The sequence below is a fragment of the Perissodus microlepis genome, chromosome 14, assembly GCF_051167445.1.
Source record: "Perissodus microlepis isolate ML-2025 ecotype Zambia chromosome 14, ASM5116744v1, whole genome shotgun sequence".
Classification (NCBI taxonomy): Eukaryota; Metazoa; Chordata; class Actinopteri; order Cichliformes; family Cichlidae; genus Perissodus; species Perissodus microlepis.
In genome coordinates, this window is record NC_140474.1 from 26,753,531 (window position 1) to 26,778,097 (window position 24,567).

Genomic DNA, 24,567 nt, shown 5'->3' on the forward strand with positions numbered 1-24,567 from the left:
TGTTAACACTATCATCTTTTTAGTAAGAATGAACCTTTTTTTCAGTTAACATCAGATCAGTGACTGAGAGAGTTACAATAAACTGGATGCTGCCTAGAAAAAATAATCTCAGTGATGAAAAATCTGTATCTTAGTCTCAGACTAAACATTTCTGTGGCGTACGTTTCCAGAATCATCACATTGAATATTTTCTTTTAGTGTTTCTATATCTGTTTGACAGGACATGATAAGACAGCTGAATGTGGGGAAGGCCACAGAAAAAGAAAAATGTCAACATATTAACTGATGGCGTGGGCGGGGACTGCTAGAGCTTCAGCCAGTGGCTGACAACACAGGGAGGAGTCCCAAGGCCGTTACTAGAGAAAATATCCAAATAACAGCCCAGCATGCAGCTGAAAGTTGTCATGGTACCTACAATGGCAGCAACTTCCTGCCACGACTTTGTGATTAAAGGCTTTTCATTTTTCAGAGATTGTGAGGTTTGCACATCAGCGTTGATGACAAACACTATGAGTCAGGTGAATTTTGTGCTTTTATTTACACACAATACCACACATGGACGACCATCAGTTTACTCAAAGTTGTTGCCATCCAGAGGGGGCACGTACTCCTGGCTTAAAATGCAAAATATAATATTTAACTTTGGTTCATATTTAATTTTTTTTAAAGCAAAAACATGACAAGTAACTGGTTAAAGAAATATCTGCTTTTAAAAGTAAAACTAAAATATTTTGATCTTTGGCCATTTCATTGGGTACACCTGTTCAGCTGCTTGTTAACATTTACCTAATCAGCCAATCGCATGGCAGCATCTCAGCGCACTTACGCATGTAGACTTGATCAAGATGGTCTGCTGATGTTCAAACTGACCATCAGAGGGAAGAAGAATGCTGATTTAAGTGACTTTGAATATGACGTTGTTGTTGGTCTGAGAATTTAACGAGATGTTGATCTATTGGGATTTTCTTACACGACCATCTCTAGAGTTCACAGAGAATGGTATGAAAAAGAGAAACTACCTTCAGAGCTCAGAGGAGGATGGCAACACTGTTTCCAGCTGATAGGAAGGCAAAAGTAACAACACTTGTTTACAACCAAGGTACCATGCAGAAGAGCGTGTCTGAATGCGCAACATTCAGGTACAGAAGAAGACCACACTGGATGTCACAAAAAAGAGGAAACTGTGACTCAGACTCACCAGAGAGAAATGTTGCCTCGTGTGATGAGTTGTTGGATCAGAGTTCAGCATAAACAACATGAAAGCATGGATCCATCCAGCCTTGTATTAACTGCTCAGACTGCTGGTGGTGTAATGATGTGGGGGATATTATCTTGGCACATTTCTGACCCCTTAGTCCCAACTGAGCACAACTTCACAAAACTTAAATCATTTCAAACTGGTTTCTTGATTCGCTGTATTCAAATTGCCTCCACAGTCACCACATCTCAATCTAATAGAACACCTTTGGGATGTGGTGCACAAGGACATTCTCATCACTGATCTGCGGTGTGATGCTGTCATGTTAGAATGGAGGAAAATCTCTAAGGGATGTTTCATGCACCTTGTTGAATCTTTGCAAACAAGAAATAAAGCAAGGTGTACCTAATAAAGTGGCCACTGAGTGTATATTCACAATATAATCTGTAAGTTAAAATATAAGTAACAGCTGAGTCTATCTCCGCTCTCCACATGTGAGATTTACGTCCTCGCTAACTGTCGGAATTTGGGAACTTTAGTTTGAAAAAGTGAAAGCGGAAGTGAGCCCTTCGCGGTGAGCTTGTGCGCGAGCTTTACGTTGGTGCCGCTCAGGCTGCTCCTGTCATTGACTGGGGTGGTGTTGGTGGTGGACGCAGAGGCCAAATGCTTCTGTGAACGGGGACGACGAGTCCAGCAGCGCAGCATGGACGGCTGCCCGCCATAGTTAGCGCAGTTCGGAGTCTACTTCACTGTAGCCTAGAGAACGGTTATAAGCTAAAAGCCTCTCTTTCTGTCCCCCCCCCCCCCCCCCCCGCTGCTGTTTGTTCTTCTGCCTCAGACGACAATGGATCGAGTAAAAAGCTCCATGCAGCAAGTCCCCAACGCTATCCCCAAAGTGATCCGACGGACCGGAGGAGCCAACAGCCTGGAGCTGGAGAGGGAAAACTTTGAAAGAGTGCAGGTACGGAGCACAGGAGGTCACAGTCATATAATAACGTTATTCTGCCAAGAGTGTGGGATGGAGGTCCCGGGCTGAGAGCCTCTTTATGTCGCTGGTAGGAGGTTTTTAAAAAGTCATGTCAACTTAAACTATGCACAGCACTGTGTCACTATTTCTCTCCGTCTGACGTGAGAGAAGGAAATGACACAGGAGCCAGATTTTTCCTTCATCATTTTAAACGAGTCACCTTGTGACAGCTGAGTCGATCAGGCCTACCCCGTGTTTGCTTTGCTTTTTTTTTTTTTTTTTTTTGGATCCACATTGTTGTCACCTTCCCACACGTCTGTCTGAGATCAGCAGACACAAAACGAGCCCACTGTACAACAAAAGAGCTGTGGAGATGTGGGTCAGTGGCCTTTTGAATTCAGATAACTCTGTTGCATAAAAAAGCACACAGGAGGGGGGCTCAGTGGAGCTGTATCATGTATGTAAAGTGCCTCGGAAGCCCTGCATTTAAGGCAGGACCAGGGATGAGGATGAAAAAGGGGTGAAATTGTAAAACCAAGGTAACTGACTGTCTTCCTTCCTTGTGTTTAGTTTTCATGGCTGCTGATGAATAATGAATGTTGTGTATCTTTACTTAGCTATATATATATATATATATATATATATATATATATATATATATATATATATATATATATATGCTGTGGAGCCTGCTGCTTCCTGCTTGGTGGTCTCCCCTCCCCTTGCCCCGGACCAGGCGCAGAGGAGGGAAAGCGGTGGGGGAAAGTAGGTCAGATGAATCAAGGCAGCGTGGTAGTGCTGCAACATGCTTTTCCCAATCCACTTCTGCTGCTAAAATCGGACAGTACAGTCCACACAGCCTAAATGTGCACAGTAGGTATTTGGCCTCGCTGCCTCTAGACGGTCTCACCCAGTCTGTCCCCCTCTCCGCCAGCCCGTCGCAGCAGCAGCATGGATTAAAGTTGGGGAAAGACGCATGCGTAGCTTTGTGCATCTCGAGCCAATCCTGGTCACTGGGTCACTGTCAGGCTCCTGAGATCACACCCTGCGGAAGGTGCCAGCATGGCAACGTAATGCAGGCACATAGTTGCTCCAGCTTCCGAGGAAACTGGAGGGGGAAGTAAATGTGTCTGAGCAGAAAGGTGTTTTTGTCTTGCTCTAGTGTATCTCCCATTAAAGGAGGGTGAAAATATTCAGGCAAGCTTTAACAAGCCCAAGTTTGATGTGTTGTCAGTAGATCATACTACTGTTTTCGTACTAATGGAGTCAGTTTCCGCCTCGTAAAGGTGTAATTTTTAAGATAATACTCATTGGGATTTGTCACCCGTGTGAGAGGAAATGCTTATGTTTGCTTTTTGTTCCTCGTGGTTGTTGTTTTTGTTTTGTTTTGGGGGTTTTTGTTGGGGGGGGGGGGGGGGGGGGTTCTGACTGAGGATCCAGAGCTGCGGCAGGAGGTGCAGGAATCAATGAATGTGCTGTCTGCTTTACAGGGATCAACGAGAGATAATCTCATCTGATCTGTTGTGCTCTAAAGCTGCCTAAATCTGCTGGGTGGCTGGCTTTCACCTCTATAGAAATCCCAACAGCCTGCCTGCTTTTAGATATTTGTCTCTGTCACCAGCTTTATCCATTTTTCCCCCCTTTTTTTTTCGTCCGTCCATTCATATTAACAAGCTCACCTTAGATGTAAAACTTTTTTTATGTTATTTGTTTCTAGTGTTTGGAACAGAATCTTATTATTTCTGTTAAATTTCTTGTTTTGCTGGTTATCAGTGATATGTTCAAGTTTGTTTGGACTGTATAGTGTCAAAAATGACTCGGTATAATAACCCCTAATCATAGCCTCAATGCTTTTTTGCAGATGAATGAATCCAGGCATTCCCAGATTATTCCCAACGCTTCTTTATCTGATTTACCCTCACGACATACTGTTTTAGCCTTTCATGCACTTAGTTCAGCTGACATGCTATTTTTTTCCCTCGAAGACCGATTTCAACATCCGTATTATAGAGCAGTGTGCAGAGCTCTCGGTCCACCTCTCGTTTGTTTATGTTTTGCCAGGAAAATTTGAAATAGGTGCAGGGATTTACTAAAACACCTGCAAACATACATGGAAATACAGTATACAAGACAAAAATTGTCCATTTTATACATCTTACACATTACTTTTAACTGACTTTCAACCTTTTGTCCACTCAGCTCTTTAATTAAATTATAACTTTTGGGTTTTTTTTTATTCCTTCGATTAGTTGAGTTTATCCAACCATATAACCCCTTTGTACTGGAGAAGTACCCCGCCTACTCTGCCCACCCTGGCTTAGACCCACTGAGTTAAACAACAACAACTTAAAAATGACTCCAGAATCATCTGCTGTTAGTTGAGACAAGTTCAAGGCGTAAATTAAAAGCTGTTTGTTTTTCTTTTTTTACCCAAATGTCTTCTGTGGTTTTCTAACCACGCTCATCCTGAGAACTTCCTGCCCGATCCTTTCTGTTGTGTGCAAAATCCCCTCTGTCATGTCCACTCGGGGTTATAAAAAGCACGAACCAGGGCAACCTGATAGCACTCAGCACTTTTAATGACATGTTTAGTCTCATAACAGCGACCGAGTCTTTCATTTAGAGTTTAGGCGGATTAAATCTCCGGGGGAGTTTGTCTGAAACGTCATTCTGTGTTTTGGTTTGGGTTGAATCGTAGCCTCAAAGCTGTAGCGAAAACAAAGGAGTAAATAACACAATGAACACCAGCGGGAGTTTTTATCATCTTTTATCTTCAGGCTCCGAAATGTCCAAGATGCCAGCTCCCGGTCCCTGAGCTCCCAGAGGACAGGAGAGGTTTTTCATTTGAAAGCTGGCGTAGGTAGTAATCTATGGACCAATAGGAACCATAATTAGTGCTTGAGGAACATTTCTGGGGCACCAGCTCCTCAGTTGGGATATGCAGAGTGAGCCACAGAGTGACACCACATTGTACGCATGTTACATAATGAAGGCCTTAAAATCAGACTGTCTGTCTGCCTCATCCTTCCCCTTTAATTGTCCATACTGAGGGCACTCCTGTATCTGGATATAAAGGTGCTTTGACTGTTTGACTGTTAATGTTCTCCTTATTTTCTATCAAACTGAACTGCCAGCATTAAGGTTGTTTTGGTTGAGTTTGCAGTCCTGTTCCTGGTGTTTTGGAGGAGTAGTAGAAGCTGGATGTTTAACTAGAGTCTGATTAATCTTTGGGCTGATTCGTAGGAAGTAAATAACCTGCTCTTAGTGCAGAAGGCCTGTCCCCCAGGCCTGCGCGATCTTTTAATTCCGTTTGGTGTCACGGCAGCTTTGGAATTCAGGCAAGGAGCAAGATCACGGCCTTTGGGCACAAGCAGGAATCAGCAGGGGTCTTTGTAGACAGGCGGGTTTTTTTTAATCACGCCGTCTTCCTGCCTCTCTTTCTCCCTCATCTTTTGTCTTTGCCTCCTTCTGCTCCCCTCCGCCGCTCATTGTCTCGAGTCCTCGTCGTCTTCTTTGACATCCTGCGATTCAGAATGCGCAGGAAGTTGTCGAGGGATATCCGCATGCATGCGGGATACACGCAGACGAGCACGAAAGCGAGACCATTAAAGGCGCTGAGGGAGCAGAAACGGCGGGTGGTGGTTTGTGGCCTCATTGCGCTGGCTGCGTGGAATAATGGAGCGGGACGTGAGTGACGGGTTAGTAAGTGGAACAAAGTGCACTGAGGAGTTTCTGGTGGCAATAACAATGACTCTGAATTACAGGTTGTTTTGGAGTTCCCTGCTGATACAGTGAAAGGTGCAAGGTGGAGACGGGGTGCTTGTTTGTTTCAGTCGCAGCAGAGGTCAAAAGTCAGACTGGAAGCTACGTCACCGGTGGAATAGCGTGGTAGGGGAATTGGGCTGCTTCAGCCGCCTGTATTTTATTCGTCGGCTGTAGCGTAGGAGGTAGAGCAAGGAGGTCTGCCAGTCAGGAGGTTCGATCCCTGGCTCCTCTAGTCTTAGTCTGCACGTCGAAGGATCCTTGGCCAAGATACTGAACCTGATGCATTCATCAGAGTTGGCTTAAAAGCACTTAGCAATAGGAAAAAGAATGGTTGTATGAGTGGGTGAAAGAGGCTTGTAGTAAGAAAGCGCTTTGAGTGCTCAAACAGAGCAGAAAAGCACTATAAGAGTACAACTCCATTTACTCCATGTGACAAACTATGTCATTGTCAGATTTTCTTCATTTCAAATAATACAATATTATCATATAATTCTTTCAGGATAATAATAATAAGTCCAGAGGTCCTGCCCTGATGGTCACCATGCCAACACGAATACCAAATGTCAGCATGAAAATGAAAGCTTTTTTTTTTTTTACTGCTGACACAATAACAAAGGTCTCCTCTACACATAAATGTCTGGGGCTGAAAATTCCCTGCTAGTTTGAAGTAAGCTCATCAAAGTTGGGCTTTCTTGGGATTAGCTGGCTTGACCCAACCTAAAACCCCAGGTGGAAGATGACAGTGTTTATCAACTTTCTCTGTTAAGCCCGACTTTCTGCGTCATTCTCGGTGAGCGCTCATATAACAAGGGGCATTTCGCGCATCATGTGACTCTTCCTCTACACGAAAGAGTCCCTGTGAGCGCTGCCTGCTCCAGTCAGAGACGTTATCAGATGATGATGATGGAGATAAAATCTTTAAAGAACATCAACTATACTATAACTATAGCAGTCAAATGTCACACAGTTTCAAATAATACGAGGGGGTTAATAATCTCAGGATTTAACACTCAGAGCGGTAAAAATAAGCATTTAAACTCAAGTTAATGTATTTATTTTATTGCTAAGTGCGCTCTCGGTGCTGATGTTTATTTCTAGTGTGGTGACTGCTCATCGAAGCTCTGAAACTTTAAACCGGGTGCTTTGAAACATGAAAGGTTACTGCCCCGAAGCAAAATAAAGGAGCCGTGGAAATCGCTTTGATTTCTCGGCAGATCAGAGTCTAATAAAATGTATTGATTGAACAGGTGCTCTCAGTGAGAGATACTGTGAACGTTTTTCTGATCTGTCCTCAAGCAGCTTCAATTCCAGCAGTATAGCAGAGACCTGGCAGTATAAAAACATTTATGCACTTTCTGTATCACCGGCTGAATGCATGCACGCTCCGGTGACGATGTGGTGCACAGTTTGCTGAGCTTAACAAGTTGCACGTATAAAATGCGTTCCAGCTCTTAAAACCGACCTGTAAATGAAGGAATCATTTCCTCCACCTGCTCCTCACCGGGGTCAAGCATGTGTTGCCACGGCGAAACTGAAAACTCTGTGTTTAAGCTCAACATAGCTCGCTAACCCAATAATCTCGCTCCGTGGTAAACCCCTCTGATTCGATTTGCTAACATCTGCTTCAGTATCCCAGGTTACTGATGTACAACATATAGACATGATGAAGAAGTGGCTCCAGTCTGTTTTTAAAAATCATCCTGCTGTGTCAATAACACCTTATGTTAGCGTATTCACATGATAACACACCACAAACTCCTGTGTTTTAATGTCTTTTTTTTCCACTGCGAGAAACAAAGATATTCCAGGAAAAGTGTCGTGTCATAACACTTGAGTTCAAACAAGAGACATTTGGAGGACTTTAACACCTGACTGTGTTTTGACATGGTACAATGACCTTTTCCAAGCCACACCTGCTTAAAGAGATATGACACACGTTTTCTAATATGTCATATGGCTGCTGAGTAGGAGGTTTAACACAAATAATGAGCAGGTTAGGTGAGCCTTTGCTCTTCTTGGTCCTTAACCTTTAGTCAGGAAGGTGCAGTATGACATCACGGTTCAAGTGGACTGCGAGAGGTTTACTGGAACAGGAACAAAGATGGCACATGATGTATGCTGACAGCACAACCCAGCCAGCCCGTATTGCACTGCACTTACTCAGCAATCCTAGCCCACATCTGATTTAACTGCTGAAACACCTTGAGCACTTTTACATGCTTCATACGGCTAAATTAAACCAATGACTGAAACTCGGTGATGTGTCCTTTTAAAGCTGGTTAGACTGTATAAAACAGAGATGAGTGTTGCTGAGTCAAAATGAAGACAGAGACAGAGTGGGACTGCTGTATGTGAGAAATGCTCGGCGATGGGCCCACGCCGTACCAGGAAGTGAGGAGACTCGGTGGAAAATAGCCTGCATTGTTTTTAGACTGACTGCTGGGCAGCCTGGAGGTTTAATGCGCACACCCGATAGTCTAATGAGTAACATATTGATTATTGTGGCTGGCCTGGCCTGGCCCTGGTTGGTCAGCTGTGATTGAAAGCCTGGCCTGGATTTTAAAAATGGATCCTGTGGGCTCACTGGCTGTCTCCGAGTCTTCTGTTGTGTAATCCCAGACTGCCTCGTTGATGTTGGCGGTTGTACTGTCTCTTTTTCATTGAGGATGAGTCTTTGTCACTCTGCCTGGATGTTTTGCGCAGATTTGCACAGATTCGCACACACTGGCGACTTTATACAGTCTAGTTATTGGCATCAGGATGACACTTCTGTGTGTACGGCTGAGTCCACACTTGGTCCCTAAAATGTGAATTGAAGTTAGTAAATATGCTGTTTATATACGCTCACTGGCCACTTTATTAGCCGCACCTGTGCAACAGCACGTTAATGAAACTGTATAATGAGCCAATCACGTGGCAGCAACACAATGCATTTAGGCATGCAGACGTGGTCGAGACGACCTGCTGAAATGCAAACCGAGCATCATCCCGGTGATTTAAGTGACTTTGAATGTGGCATAGTTGTTGGTGCCAGACGGGCTGGGCTGGTCAGTTCTCTGGGTAAAAATTGACTTGTTGATGTTGGAGGTGAGAGGAGAATGACCACACTGCTTTGAGCTGATAGGACGGCAACAGTAACTCTCATAACCACTCGTTACAACAAAGGTATGAAGAAAAGCATCTAGGAATTACTGATCGAATTAATGAAGCTTGTATTTCAGTACAGAAGCTTAGTTTACGGGATTAGTAACACCTGCATTTTACCTGCTATGTCATGTTAAAATGGTATCTTTATGGAGGGTCTGTTATAGACGACTCTCCCAGAATTTCCTGCGTCAAAAAGGCCTGAAACTTTAAGCTGTTGTGAAGCTCAAATCCTGCAGGCTGACACAAACACAGAATAACTGAAGACTCTCAGAGGCACCAGATGGGGGCATCAGTTGCCCAGGATTGATCTCCTGGTGGACGCTGAGCTCCTTTCCCCCACTTTTCACCTTTTGAAAGTTGCTTTTTTTTCCCAGGCTTCACCATCACTGTAGTCAGTCAGGATAAGGCTTTAAGGCAGTGTGTGCATATAAAGTATGGAAATATAGGGGCTCTACTGTATACTGTCATAGTTGAGTTGTTGGGTTTTCTTTGTACCACAGCCTTTTTGTTCTTTTGGCTACATTTTATCTAAGTGTCTGTTGTTGTTCCCACATCTTCTTCTCTTCCCTGCTTTTTCTGATCCTCACGGAGAGGAAGATGATTTAATTTTTTTTAATTTCTTTATTTTTTTGGAGATAGGGGAGGGGTAGATGGTCTTTTGGCTCCTGCTGCAGTGTAGATCAGGTGATCATCTGTTACTCCTACTAGTGAATGGAGCAGCAGTGGAAGTTGCAAACCCCAACCACCCCCCACCCCGTTTTGTTTCTCTCCCTGTTAGGACCCCCGGCGGTTCCCCGGACCCCAGTTTGAAACCCACCGTGTTTGAGCCATCCCACTCTGCAGGCTCCATGCTACTATTGTCTAACAGGAGAGCGGGCTATTTGCAAAATAAAGGTAGCCTCCTGCCTCAGTGTTTGCCCCTACGAGGGCTGATTCATGCGAGTGGGGTGATTGTCTTTTCTTTTGCCCCTTTTAAAGTGAAATGAGCGCCTATCGTTAGCGGTAGTCCTCTGGGTTTTTCCTCCCAGACAGCTTGAGCTCCTCGCCGGGTCGGATGCTGAAAGTCCTCGCCGATAAGAGATCGCGCAGAGCTCGCGGAGAAAAGCAGACTGGACGCGGAAGGAAGCAAAGGAAGAATAGAGCAGCATTTTAATACCAAATCGGGACACATGTTGAGCTAACGGCCCTCGCCACCTCCTCCCCCCTTCTTCTCCTCCCAAATGCATTTGTAGGCTCAGTCGCTTTCCCGTTACTGCGCGTTAGGAGAGAGCCAGCAGCTCCTAGGATCCCCCGCTCGCCGTCTTGGAAGGACGATCATGGATCTGAGCAAAATCGTAAGTCCCGAAGAGCCGATCGAGTTGTCTTTATGTGAGCTAAGGACGGATATTAAGAGAAAAAGGGAGAAAGCGACAGGGTTTGCATGTTTTTGTGGAGGTGGGGGTGGTGTCCAAGAAGTCCTGAGCGCACACACTACACTCAGCAGGGTGAATACATGCAAGTTGGGCTCGGTGCAAGCAGGGACTTGCTCTGTCTGCTGTTTACATGGCAGCTAAATGCGTCCGTGGGAAGTTTGGGTTTTGTTGTGAAATCTCGGAGGTCTCCCGTGGGTTTATTCCAGGGGTTTGCGAGCTGCTGTAGTGAAAGAACAGCTGCATTTAGTCGGGGAAATGATGAAACCAAGAGTCAGAAAGCACACGATTGTGTTAATGCAGCCTACTCTCTGGAGGCTTTACATTTCTAGTGCAAGTAAATGAAGCCATTCACACATTTGGCTTTAATATAGTGTTCTTCTGAGACCTGGAAATGTTTCCTGTGTTGACCAGAGCTCTGTTTATGCTGCAGGTTAGAGGAAAAAGTTCTGCAAGCATGGTTTAAATGTGCCATGAATGTCAATTACAGGATCTTATTGACAAACCTCAAGGCCAGTCTGAGTGTGTAGTCAAAGCTCTATAACACAGATTCAAGAGACTGGGGGCTCTAAGGGTGAATTTAAAGTACAACTTCTTCACAAGCAGTGATGTTTCCAAACTGGCGATCGATGTGGAGTTTATTCCACATTTGCCTGTTCATCTTCCTTTGACTCAGAGCGATGGGGATGAGGCAAAAGAGGTGCAGCTTGGACTGCTGAAGCAGGTGCACAAGAAGCCTTTCACAGTGGATGAAGGGGTTGCACTTTTAGCCTTTTGTACAGAAGTGTAAGTGTGTGTGTGGTTTGATGAGAAAGCCTACTCTCTAGTAATCCTCAACCAGGTTAGAGACTCAAAGGTTTGTGGAGGAAAAGCACAACGAGTATAAATTCTGTAAAGATGCACCGGATCCTGACAGGCTGTCCATAGCTGGAACAGGAAAATCACTCTCTCAGCTGTGAGGAAAGAAAAAACCTCAGCCGCCCACGTGAAGTCAGTCAAGTGTAGACATGGTGTAGGTAGGTGTAGCGATGGAAAGCCTCCTAGTGCATCACCTTCCAGTTGCAATTAACAGGTTATTTTAGCTGAACCTCGAGAAAAAGTGGGAAACTGTAAAGTATTCCAATCAAAGCTTTTCTACATGTTGTTTCTGCCTCTGTCCAGTGGGTCTTGCAGACTGTGCATCACCGCTCCACCACAGGTAATCTGGTGATGCACAGCAGAGATGAAACACTGAGGAATGTGGCTGAAGGTATGCAGGGTGTGTTGTTTAGAGATGATGACAGCCCTCCAGCCCTTCCGCGACCCTGAAAAGGATAAGCGGCAAAGAATGGATGAATGGTTATAGACCTACAGTTTCTTTATGTAAATATATACTCACCGGACTCTTTTATTTATTTATTTATTTATTTTACCTTCAGGACTGCCTTAATTCGTCATGATATAGATTAAACAAGGTGCTGGAAACATTCCTTCAGTTGTTGTGGATTTGTAGGCTGTACATTCATGATATGAATCTCTTGTTCCACCACATCCCAAGGGTGCACTATTCGATTAAGACCTGGTGGTTGTCATGTCAGTACAGTGAACTCTCTGTCATGTACAAGAAACCAGTTTGAGATGATCTGAGCTTGGTGACATGGTGCTCAGAAAATATCCCCCAAATCATTAGACCACCAGCAGCAGCCGGAATAGTTGATGCAAAGCAGTATGGATCCATGCTTTTGTGTTGTTTACGCCATCGTCAGAATCTCTCAGCAGCAATAGAGACTCATCAGATCAAGCCACATTTTCCCAACCTTCTATTGTCCATTTCCACAGCTCCCTGTTTTAGCTGACAGCAGTGTCACCTGGTGTGCTCTTCTGCTGCATCTGAATGTTGTGCAGTCAGAGATGCTCTTCTGCATACCTCGGTTCTAACAAGTATTGCTAGAGTTACCGTTGCCTTCCTATCAGCTCGAGGTACTCCGGGCTTTCTTATTTGACATCAACAAGTCATTTTTATCCAGAGAATTGTTCTCTCTGCATATTTTCGTCCTCTTTTTCCCCAGACTCTAGAGATGGTTGTGTAGGAAAATCCCAGTAGATCAGCACTTTCGGAAATACTCTGGCTAACAACCACACTACGTTTAAAGTCAATCAAATGACCTTTCATTCTCAGTTTGATGCTCAGTTTGGACTTCAGAATGTCATCTTGAGTTTCTCTACATGTCGACATGACTTCATGCACTGAGTTAATGGCATTTGATTGGCCGATTAGAAATTTGTGTTAACGTGCAGCTGAACGTTTGCCCCATTGTTGCATCAGCTGAAACAGTTTGTTTTAGATAAAATGAAAAAGAAGCCACGGAAGCAGATGATTGTGATGCCTGTGTAGATTCGGTTATTGCTGTGCTGTGAGGTGGGGTGAGCTGAGGTGCACAGATGTGGCTTTTACTGATACGTCTTCAGGAAGTTGAGGCGAGGCCGTGAGGCTTTTTCACGCAGAGCTGCAAAGAGAGGAGGGGCTCAAAAGCCTGCCACGGGGATGAAGGGCTGAGAGTTTAATTGTGGTGGAGCCCGGCCTTCGGCCTACGTGTGACTTTAACCAGCTGCCACCCTCCACCTCTACCCTCAGCGACGAACCCATTGCTGTTAGGTCGCACGCTCCAAACATCCCGGAGCTGTATGTTTGCATGCTTTTTAGTGGGCTCCTATGAGACTGCAACATCCTGCTGGGCTTATCTGCATCACCCATTGCCCCGTTATTAATGGGACAGGAGATACTCGGTGCATTAGGTGGAAAACAAGCTCCCAGTTACAGCCTCAGGGGCCTGCACATGACTGGCAGCCATTGTTACTAGGCTGGTGGCTGGTTTCACCTTCACTCTATGATAAAATTGTACATTGCATTCCAGATTCAGCTCGCTGGGTTGATAATGCTCCCTCAGTGCCTGCAGTGACACCTGTGTAGCATGCATGGGTTTGTAATTTTTGCTCCCTGCGTGCACATAAGAAAAAACTCTCACTCTGCCCTCTTTGCGTCAGTGCAAGCCTGAATTTTGAGAGATGCGAGGAGGCTCACACGGGAGCAGATTTGCACGTCAGACGCGACACATAACACGGTCCTGAAACAAGCAACACAGAGGGCTCTGTTCAGACCGGTGACCTTTTCAGCCGGGTGGAGTCGCTCTTGGAAAAATGTTTGGGCCAAAAACGCTTTTCCAGTTATTATCCAATTTTTTTTTTTTCAATGGATTTGTAAAAGAATAAATAAAAACTGTTATTTTATGGTGTTGTGACCTCTGAGGAGGCTGCTTGTTTGTGTGAAATGTACCACAGTAAGGAGAGTTCTCAGTTTCACCGCTTATACTTTTACTTGTGCACGTTGAACCATGAAGGCTGTTGTTTTATTTTCGAGGAAATAGGCGGATATTTTTAGTGTGTGAAACCTGAAGTCAGATACCGAGTGCACCGGAACCATGCTCATCGGAGGTATAGTCCAAAAAAAATGTTTACACCACTATATCATACTGCTGTAATCTGTGTTTTTAGATTAAACAGTTGGATTAGGTCATGTGTGTGTATGTAAAAGGGAGGTTTCATAAAAACAAACACAGAAAGGCTTGTCTCCAAATCTGCACTTCTCCTTCACATCTTTGAGCTCAATGGTTTCGTTTTCCAGCTGGCGACTTTGCTTTTGGGTTTACTGTAATCTTTAAAAAAAAGACATTAAAGTCTGGCTACTTGAAGCCAAATTTAATAAGAGGTGAGGCCTGGCTAAACATTTTTGTACAGTACTGTATTCTCCAGGTATGACACCATGTGCAGACTCCAAAGGTTTTTAGAAAGAGATAAGACACAGTACAAATGTTGTTCTTTAAGCATTTGATAGTATATGAATTAAAGATCATTTTGGATTTTTCTATATACTGAGCTGGAGACAAAACACATATTCAGTGAATATCAGACTTTTATTGATCAGCTGAGCAGAAAATGCTATTCACAGTGTGTGTGCTTCACATGTAAGCGTGCAGGTGTTTGCAAACAGATGTGTGTGCTTGATAAGTTGCGTCTAAATATTACGGTCTGTGAAGTGGGGAGAGATGGCATGTTCTTTTTAGATTGTTATTTCAGGTCATCTGTAAGCGATCGCTGACTGCCCATTTTTAAATATCCGTGTTCCTAAAGGTCTGAGTGTATTCACACAAAGACACCTGGAGGGGATCTGGCAGGAAATGGAGACAGAGCAAAGTGTTTGGTCTCAGCTGCTCCCTGTCTGGCTTGACTGAGCAAGGTTTTAGCTGAAGGCGGGGGTGCTGTGGATTTGGGCATTTTTCAGCAGGCAGGAAATGGGCAGTGGAGGGTGTGCCAAGACAGGAAGCCTGACTGAGTGCCTGCAACCCCCCCCTTCTCTCCTTCACCTCCACCCCTACAGCGTCAGCCACAATGACCGTGCCTCCTCTGCCTCACCTCAGCGTTAACAGGGCTCCTGCATTCACAGCCTGCACGTTTCCTGTTTTCATTCCTTCCTCCATCCCATCGCTGTTTACCCTTTTTATAGCAGAATAGCTGGACCGGTCTTGGCGGCAGCTCCAGCCTCGGCCTCCGTCTTTAATTTAGACGGGTAGCTCAAAAGGTATAACAGCAGTTTGGTGTCTGCTCTGTTGTTTGGGAACAGTGACAGACTTGGTGAAAGCATTCTGGGCTCTTGTCCCCTGTTGGGTGTGCTGAGAGGTTAAATCCGAAGGAGGAAACATTGCAAAAAGTTTGGGAAAGCATGCAGCTGTTAAATACAGACATGCAGTCCTTCTTAGCTGTGCCATAATGAAGGTTTTAAGACCAGAGGCTTCACTTGTTGATATCATGCCAGAGTCAGAATCACTGGGAACATGGGTGAAGCTAAAGCAGACTCCACGGCCTGTCATGAGCTCTCTCCTCCATCCACACCTAAATAACTGCTGTCAGATAATCATAGTACCATAACTTAAATGAATCACTCCACTCCCATGCTAAGGATGCCGCCTCCTCCTCCTCCTGCTTAACCGTGAGACTTTAAATCCAGTGAGAACAAGTGTTGCCGAATTTACTCTCCCCCTTCTCATTTGGCCCTGCCGAGGTTTTCCACAGTCATTTTCTCATGATTGAGCATCACTAGCTTTGAGTTATTCTCGGCACAAATGCTGACATGAAATGTGCGACAGCGCGCCAGAGACAAAAATATCCGAGAGCGCTGTCTTTTCTCTGTGACCGTCATAAAGTGACCACGATAAGATGACATGTCTCCGGGACTGACATGGGAATCAAATCGCCCAACATCGCTTTTTAGTCACATGCTGTTTGGGAGGCCGAGGGTTGGGGAAGGGAGTCGCTCAGCGAGGGCCGTTTCGTTTAGCAGGCAGAAGATGCTTTCTCCCTCTGGGTGCTGTGCGCTGGGCCTTCAGCGGGCGCAGCCAGACCACGATCAGCATATCAATGCCGCGCTTTCCACAGAAGAGCTGATTGGTGCTTGCCAGGCCCGACTTTGCGTGCTTTCAACACTGTATCAATAACACTTTGTTTGAAAGCAGAACTGTGGAAAAGAAGATGTTTCTGTAGATACCAAGAAGCAGAAAGGACTTCTGTGTTGCGTCAGCGAGTAATTGATTGATGGCTCGTTATGACTCTTTGCTTCAGGGTGGAAAGGGGAAGCGCAAAAGATGCCGGCCCCCTGCAGATGCAGTGACGTAGGTTCCCCAGTTTAAGGACTCTCTCGGGGCGGATCTTTGCTCCTCAGCTTTATAATCACTTTCCTCTCACCTGTGATTTAATTGCTCGTCATTTGACTTTGTCAGCCGGTCCGAGTGGCTGCACTGCGAGGGGCTAATAGGCCACTGATTTATTGATGCCGGCAAGCCGCCTCAGCCAATGCCAGGAGATCTAGGCAGCTGGCACTCCCATTCAACCCTAACACAAAGTACAAAGTCTCACTGTGGGCTAATTGGGTCATCCTCATGTGGGAACCAGTTGCACTGGCGTTTACTCAATCATCCCTTGATTTTTTCTTCTTCTTTTTTTTTTCTTGTGTGATGGAAAGAAAAGGAGAAGCAAAGCGAATTGTCGATGTTATAACTTACAGCTTCGATCCCTGACGGCTATGTTAGCTCATACGCAGATCACAACACGAGAGTGTCACAATTTTAGTGCTTGTGACAAATTAGCAGCCAGTGACCATGACAGGAAATGCCACAAAAGTCACTTCCCTCATCAGTAAAATGTAAAGCAGATGTGGCTTAAGTGTAGACATGGTGTTTCAGTGTTAACCTACACTTTGAATACAATTTTTAGAAATATGGATCGTGTTTAAAAGAAGGAAAAAGGTGCAAAACACAAGAAGTGTGTATAGATTGTATTCAAACTCTTAAGTGTAAATAAATACAGCGCTATATGTTCATAACTCCTGAAAAGGAGTGACAATATTATCTTAATTTGAGGCTTTTTGTGTTGCCATTGGCCACATTTCATGTTCCAGCCTCCACACGCAAAGCTTCAAATTCAGTCTGTTTAATTCCAAATACTCACAGGTGCATCAGTCTACACAGCCTCAATGTTTCTGGAGAAGAAATAGCTTTTTGAATGTGTTGCATCACTGAAAGCCTTTCTACAACCATTCTCTGTATCAGCCTCAGGTGGTGCAAGAAATCAGGGTTTCGCAGCTGCATGGGGTCTTTTTTTTTCTTTCTTCCTTTTGTGCATGAACAGAATCTTCAGGGTTGTTTAACAAAAAACAAAACAAAGAAAAGTATTCCAGTAATCATAAAGTTCCCATAAATTTCCAGATCCTGTCGTCAGACCTTCTGGTTTATTTGTAAACAGGAAGTCTAACTTTTTTTTTTTTTTTAAAGCACATGACTGATCATAACTCACTGGCCTTCCTTTTGTGGACTCTATCAGCAGACACAGGCTGTTTTCACGCGTACGCTTTTCTAGATCATATCCAGCGGTGCGTGTCAGGATGCAAACATCCGGCGCCGACCTTTAACCTTTTAAAAAACAAGAAAGCGTGCGGCGTCAGGTTGTTATACTTTGTGCCTACATAGAAACAACTAGCCGGTGGCCGTCATGTGTCCCGCCACGTGCCTGCTCTCCCCAGGCCACGCTAGGGGTGTCAAACATAAGGCCCTGGGTCCTAAATCGGCTCAGTAAAGGCTTCTACCTGGCCCACTGGACAACTTTAGAGTGGATAGATTTTGAACTTTTCTTGCTGTAAGTTTTACGGCTTTTCCTTTTAATAAAGAGTCCCCACCCATACTGCACCAAAGTATAAGCGCACTTTCTGTTATCCACGTCTGTCTCTTCTCACCTTTATGATTCGTAGCGGCGCCTGTTCACCATCGACAGGACTACGACCTGAGCACGGAGGGGCGGATGCTGTGCAAACAGCAACCAGCTCCTGAATTCCTCCTCGTCTTCTCATGATCACTGAATCATTCCTGTGACTGAACCAAACTCATAAATTAGATTTTTCTCAACAGTAAACTCGTGTTTGCCTGCTTGCTTGCTTTCGCTGCTGCTGATATGTCACTCAGAGTGATGGTGCGTGTGGAGGTGGCGGTCTATTGTCTGCTGTTGTTTTGACAAGCCAGACCCACATTCTTCTTCTCCGATCCAAATGTCATCTGTTTCAGGATTGTGGCTATAAGGAAAATATTTTCTAGATGGCCTCTCTCAGGCATTTTTTTTCTCAGCAATCTGCGACACCAGGTAGCGTTGTGGAAATCTGAAGTAGATCGAGGTGCACACACCCAGGTTGTCTTTCCAAAGCTAAATAAAACTCGCTGTAAACCTGGAATATTTATAGTCTAGTTATATGTCAAGCTCAGTCACAGGATGCTGTCAGAACATTGTGCAATAGAAGATAACTCGAACATCAACATGTGGTGTATCTGCAAGATCACACAGAGACAGACTAAGAAGATATGGAGCCTTTCATTCACCGAGGTCAGCTCGACACAGAGAAGATCTTAAAATTTTCCTAAAGAGACTGACAGAAATCCCTGCTCCCAGATCATTCCTCCTTTCATCTCTCCTTTCCCTTCCCCATTCCAACCTCCTTCTACCCCACTCCTCCTCCTCCTCCTCTTCCGATTCCTCGCAGTAAACTTCCAGTCCCGGCGGCTCACATACTGGAAGAGGAGGAGCGCACTCCGAACATCTGTGGGAAGTGAGATTATGAAACAGGCCTCCCGTCCTCTGCTGACCCCATCCCCCTCGCTCTCTGCTGGAGATACCCTGCAAATGATAGCGGCAGGATACGCTGCCCTGTTTGGTCGTGTGTGCGGAAGACCGGCATTTCAGGCTCCGTTTGAGTCAGCTGTTTGGATGTAGAACTTTTTCCAGTTTTGTTTTCCCCTCGTGTTTAATGACATAACCAAAAGCATCGTGAAAACTTTCACACAACAGCTAGAAGGCTTTTGAACTTTTCATGCACGTATCTATGGATGCAAATTTCTGTCAGTCCAAATGTAAATGGGCTATAAATATATCTTTCCTACACAGTTTGAGCCCTCAAGGTACTTTCTTACTACTCCAGGGGACAAATGAGTATCTTCCCCAAGGGTACTTCTACATGCAGACGAAGGGAAGCCAGGGATCAAACCGCTGACCTTCTGATTAATAAACGACCTGCGCTGCTGAGCCACAGCCGCCCCAGTCTTGCTGTATTGGACCGTTCAGATATTCCTCAGAGGATGAATCCAAATAAATGCAGCGATCTCTGATGTTTATTTGTTTTTCTCATCATAAGTAAAATGTGTATGGAAATTTCTCAGCAGGTGTTAAATGGTTTATCATAAAATGTCCGCATATCGGTGATCTCCACAGGCTGAGTCAAAGAGGAACTTCACTGGCCAGTTTCCACATCGCAGAAGGCGCCACCAAATACGTGAAGATATTTTGATAGTGAACTTGATTGCACAAAACCAGTTAGACCTCAGCTGATGCGTCAGGCAGTCGAATGATGACAAAATTAGCCAGTGTGTAACGTTGAGGTCTTATTGCATTGTGGGAAATTGTGAAATTTAGCATAGAGGATATGAAAGAATGAGATGTCTAATTCTGCCTCATCGCTTTAATCATTCGTGCTATAAACTCTGTTTTAGCTTTTCTTCTGGCGCCATCGCTGGGTGATCATTTCAGTTCCTGTTTTTCATTTCTGGATCATTTCAACATTCTGGTTTCTGACCAGGCGCCTACAAAACGAATTGCTTTCCACTCAGACTCAAACTGTAAACTTCATTTTCAATGAGCAAGTGTTTTCCTGCTAACAAATAAAACTAAAACGATGAAAACAAACAAGGCTGGATGTAGGAAATGTTTTATACCTCGTGCTTTCAGTCTGTGTAACGCAATATATCTGTCTGGCACAGAGATCAATTATTATCCCTGTTTATTTAATTTTTTATTACTATTACTCAAGCTACTGCACTTATTTGGCGTGGCTGTAGCTCAGGAGGTAAAGAGGGTCTAATGCAAATTAGATTGACTACTGAGAAGTTTGGTCTTTCTATCCCCGGCTGCTCCAGAGTGCATGCCAAAGTGTCCTTGAGCAAGGTACTGAACCCCAAAGTTGCTCTCCGATGTGTTGTTAAGTGCGCATATGGATGGGTCAATGAGGCATGTTGTATAAAGCACTTTGCACGGTCAAGTAAGAACCAGGTTGTTTACCATTATTTGGTTTTAGTCTGTTGTTAGGTGGTTGCTAAGACATGTGATGACTTTATAATATAATAAAACGCCTGATTTAAGTTTGGTGCCTGTAAATCAAATGTGTATTGTGTTGAAATTAAAAGGATGCAGGTGCGGAAATGCGACAAGTGGGCCATTCTAGCCCATTGGTAGGCTGTTGTTAGGCAACACAATGAGGTCACAATACCTGATATAGATGAGGTTTGGTTGGTGAGCCCCTGATTGTGTGTGAGAAGTTACTACTACTGTTGTTGATGTTATTACGGTTGATGGCTGTAACAAAATAATTTTACAAATATGGGATAAATGAGGAATTTTTCATCTTATTTATTATTTGCATGTTAGCATGGTACCATTAGCTTTTAAGCTATGCTGTGCAAAGTCAAAGGAGCTTGCATGGCACAACACAGAAGAGCCACCTCCACAGGACAAGACTCAGCAGTCCATCTGCATCTTAAGGATAAAGGACACTCTTTCGAGGATGCCAATGTTCACATTTTGGACAGAGAGGACAGATGGTTTGAAAGAGGAGTGAAAGAAGCCATCTATGTCCACTGTGAGCGACCATCTTTGAACAGAGGCGGGGGTTTACGACACCAACTCTCTGCCATCTATAATCCAGTTTTGAGATCCCTTCCCAGACGCCTTAACGCCCACTCACATCCTGGGCCATCTGACCTCAGGAATTCGCATGATAAGGTGGGGCCAGGTTTCACAATGAACACACCCGAAACTCTGGCTGATTGGGACCCACACCCAGTTTCACACCTTGGCTCAGGCGATTAGAAGATCATCAGGGGGTCCTTTTGTCCCTCTGTGGGGGGATACTCCCACTAGGTTTATATCTGGGACTCTCCACCATTTGACCTTAGAACTGAAGAAGCTTCTCGGATGAGAGGTGAAACGTCTTCAAGTAAACTTAAAGAAGTCCAGACGCTTTTCTTTGCAAGCTCCTTTGACTACGATGACCTGGATGACTGAGAACCTTCACAGACATATGCTGTGCAAAGTCCAGCCTCACAATCTGCAAGCATTGCTGGACACCCAGGCTTTGTTTTATTAAATAGTGGTTGTGTTTTTAATGCTTTTCTTTGAATAGCACTTTATTAATTTTGTAGTAGTTCGTAATATAAGTTAGTATAAGTATAAGTCTTAGAGCATGTTTAGTATGCCTCATTTTCACCTTCCTATGTTACAGAGAAAGAAGCCCAAAAATATCCTGTATAGAAAGTTACAGTTGAGAGAAACGACTCCCTTTCAACTGAAACGAAACCCCAAACTAAGCCACACTCGGGATTGGTGGCTTCTGCCTCAGCTAAGAAGGTATACTCGCCACTTTGGTGGGCCAGGAAGTGCAGACCTGAAACATGTAGAGCCTGCACAAAGGTAGGCCACAGCGAGAGAGAGAGAACAAAAAGTAATTGGCTGTGACAAAGAAATGCATGGAAAATGGGGGGGCCCCACAGCAGCATATCTAAATGATGGCCTGAACCACGAGCTTTTATCTAAAAGGGTAGTTTAAGAATGAGAGGTAGTGTCCATAGTACCTCCTGAAAGCCAATAGCGTGCCATAGCACAACCAGAAATCCCCACAAAAACTGACAAACGAACACCATCCAAGCTACCGGTGGCAGCATTTTCAGCCTTGTGACTGTGTCACACTGGGTTAGAGCAGAAGTGAAAAGTCATTCCAGTGCGTTCTGGTGGTTCTGTAATTCATGTCTGATGATTCTTAAAATTTGAGCTGAAGTTGGAGGAGCTTCAGGTTCAGTCTGGCCAACATTCCTCAGTAGATGTCACAGCACAGACAGATGCTCCCCTGCTTATCCGCACGTGTCTGGTTGCTGGTGCCGTCTCATTAAATCTGTCTGGTTACAGTCTTAATGTTAACTATGTTTGCTGAAGAGTAGTCAGTGGTGGTTTTCTGTCCGTCCTCTATCCTCTGCAGATGTTGCAACTGTTTCCTGCTCTATTCGTATATATGATGACATCTAATCCTGTGAATTAACACAAACACGCAGGAGAATTAAAAAAAAAAAAAAAGCACCTGCGCTGTTTCAGCCCTTCTTACATGCTCCGTCACATGTCTGTAATTTAACTTGCCGACTGCACTCCATGCTGAGATTTGGCAGAACACGCGTCTCTTTCAGGCTGCGAGGCTGTAGATCCTCCTCAGCAGCAGAGAGGAGGCCTCTCAGCTGCTGCCTTGAATACCAACTCTGCAGAAAATGGGTCAATCAGCGCGTTATAAAAAACCTGGGCTGCCTCTCATTCCCCAGGTGGTTAGAAAAGGGAAAAGGCAACTTTCTGAAAGGTGGAAGATGTCAAGTTTTAAAATGAAAAACTTGACTTGTTTTTTAGTTGGCTTTTTTTGCTGTGAGTAAAAAAGCTGTGGGCTGATTTATTTCCTCTGCTTCTCTCCCCTCTTCTCTTCTGCACTTTCTTTACTCCTCCTCACAGGCTGTCAGCATCAACAAGGCCATCAACACACAGGAGGTCGCTGTCAAAGAGAAGCATGCCAGGAATATCCTAACATAGTGTGTGTGTGTGTGTGTGTGTGTGTGTGTTTGAGGAGAGGAAGAGCATTTGTTTTGACTTTGTTGTGTGTGCAGAATCATCCTTCCGTAGCTGGAGGGCTGTGTTGGTGCAAAACAGCTAATTTTGTGTAACCCCATCGTCTGGACATGGCCCTGCTGCACAGCTAATTTAGTCATGTGTGAAACCAAACGGAAGGCTAGACGGACATATTTCTGTTTTATCAGACAGACTAAAAAGCACCAAACAGCTAACATCTGACATCCTGCACAGAGACGGAGCTAAGCAAAGGCCTCAAACATCAAAAAAGAGATCATTAAATATTATATTATTAATTATTAATTAATAATATTATTAATATTATATTATTAATAATATCATTAAATACACACACAAAGGAGATGCAACAAATGTTAAAATAAGAGTTTTCTGTATTGAGATTGGTAAATACTTAGGCTCCGCCAGGCTACACAAACACTGTAAGCCTGTGATCCTTGACTGCCGCTCTCACCCTGCATCTTGGGGACCCATCATGAGAAAGGTGCCCACACCTTCTGGGCGGCAGTCAACCGGCTTCCTCTCTCCAGCAATGCCGTGCTCTGCTGGAAGTTCTGCCATGTCTTCCACAAGCTTCTGCGGGACGGGCATCCGAACGTACGTAAACACAAAAACTTTGTCTCCCTCTTATTGTAACTGTGTTCTGATACTCAATGTTAAGGATGTTTCCTCTCTCTTTGTTTCCATTGTTGTTTCTTCAGGTGATAAAGGACTCCATGAGGAACAAGGCTGATTTAACTGATATGAGCAGGATGTGGGTAAGGATTATGTCATCTCACACAGTCATAAGTCTCATTTACTGCATTTTCCACACTACAGGGCGCACTTAAAATCTTTTAATTTTCTCAAAAATTGACAGTGCGCCTTATAACCTAGTTTGTCTTATGTATGAATTCTGGCTGTGCTTACTGACCTCGAACCGATTTTATGTAATAAAAAAAAATCTGACAAAAAATGTTTTAGTACGGCTACCGTAGTCAGGAGCCTTGTGGAATAATCTGGGTCCAAAACTCCGTCCGCTTTAGGCCCCAAAGTCAAACGAACACTGCAGCATCACTGAGAGCTAAAAACTGCCTAAATTATTTAATCTTTAATAAAATCATCAGCGTTGCTGCTTTACCAGGTGTAACAATTAAGTTTAACATCCAGGCATCCATGAAAACAGAATTTATTAAATTTAACAGATTTAGAAGTTAGCAGGAAGTTAGCTCGCTAATTTCCACCTAAACATGATATAGCATGTTTTGACTGAGAGATGTCTGAACAAATTAAAACGTACAGCTCTGCTATCACTTCCAACATAAATGAAGACAGAAAACTAAAGAGCTGTGACTTTTGTAGGATTACTGAAGTTGGACTAGCTGGTATATAATGATGTGCTACGTGAGCGCTAGTGACACAGCTATGTTAGCATAACATAAACACAGTGAAGCTGGAGGATGAACGCTAACTTTTTCCCACTTGATAAAAGTTAACGTGAGGGTTCCTGATGGTTAAGGATGCTGTAAACGGACCAAACTTCAGTCAGGAGAACAACTGAGATAATCCATCCACAATACGAGGTTAGTCATTAATATACTGCAACAACACGGTAATAGAGCAGCTGCGAGAGAATTCAACATTAATGAATCAATGGTACAGAAGTGGAGGAAGCAAGAAGAATGAGTTGAGTAAAGTTTGACTTATCTGACTCTTTTGTTTCGCTTAATGGTCCAAAAAATACGGTAATCTTCTTTAGTCATTACTTTATTGTAACACTAAAAATGAATTGAATAAAACACAATACG

The 24,567-nt window shown here is 44.2% G+C and overlaps 1 protein-coding gene across 2 annotated transcripts in view; it reads left to right on the top strand.

The window, feature by feature from the left end:
• The window catches only part of hip1 (huntingtin interacting protein 1), a 90,323-nt gene that overhangs the window by 1,613 nt on the left and 64,143 nt on the right, over window positions 1-24,567 (top strand). Inside the window, exons 2-5 of one of the 2 annotated variants that reach the window (XM_084949929.1) lie at window positions 2,037-2,159; window positions 22,649-22,712; window positions 23,235-23,377; window positions 23,482-23,538. In XM_084949929.1, the coding sequence (XP_084806055.1) occupies window positions 2,043-2,159; window positions 22,649-22,712; window positions 23,235-23,377; window positions 23,482-23,538 (381 nt within the window). In that variant the 5' untranslated portion in view covers window positions 2,037-2,042. Of the gene's footprint in view, window positions 1-2,036; window positions 2,160-9,861; window positions 10,412-22,648; window positions 22,713-23,234; window positions 23,378-23,481; window positions 23,539-24,567 lie in introns of those variants that run through there. The other variant, XM_084949930.1, reaches the window with a different exon arrangement.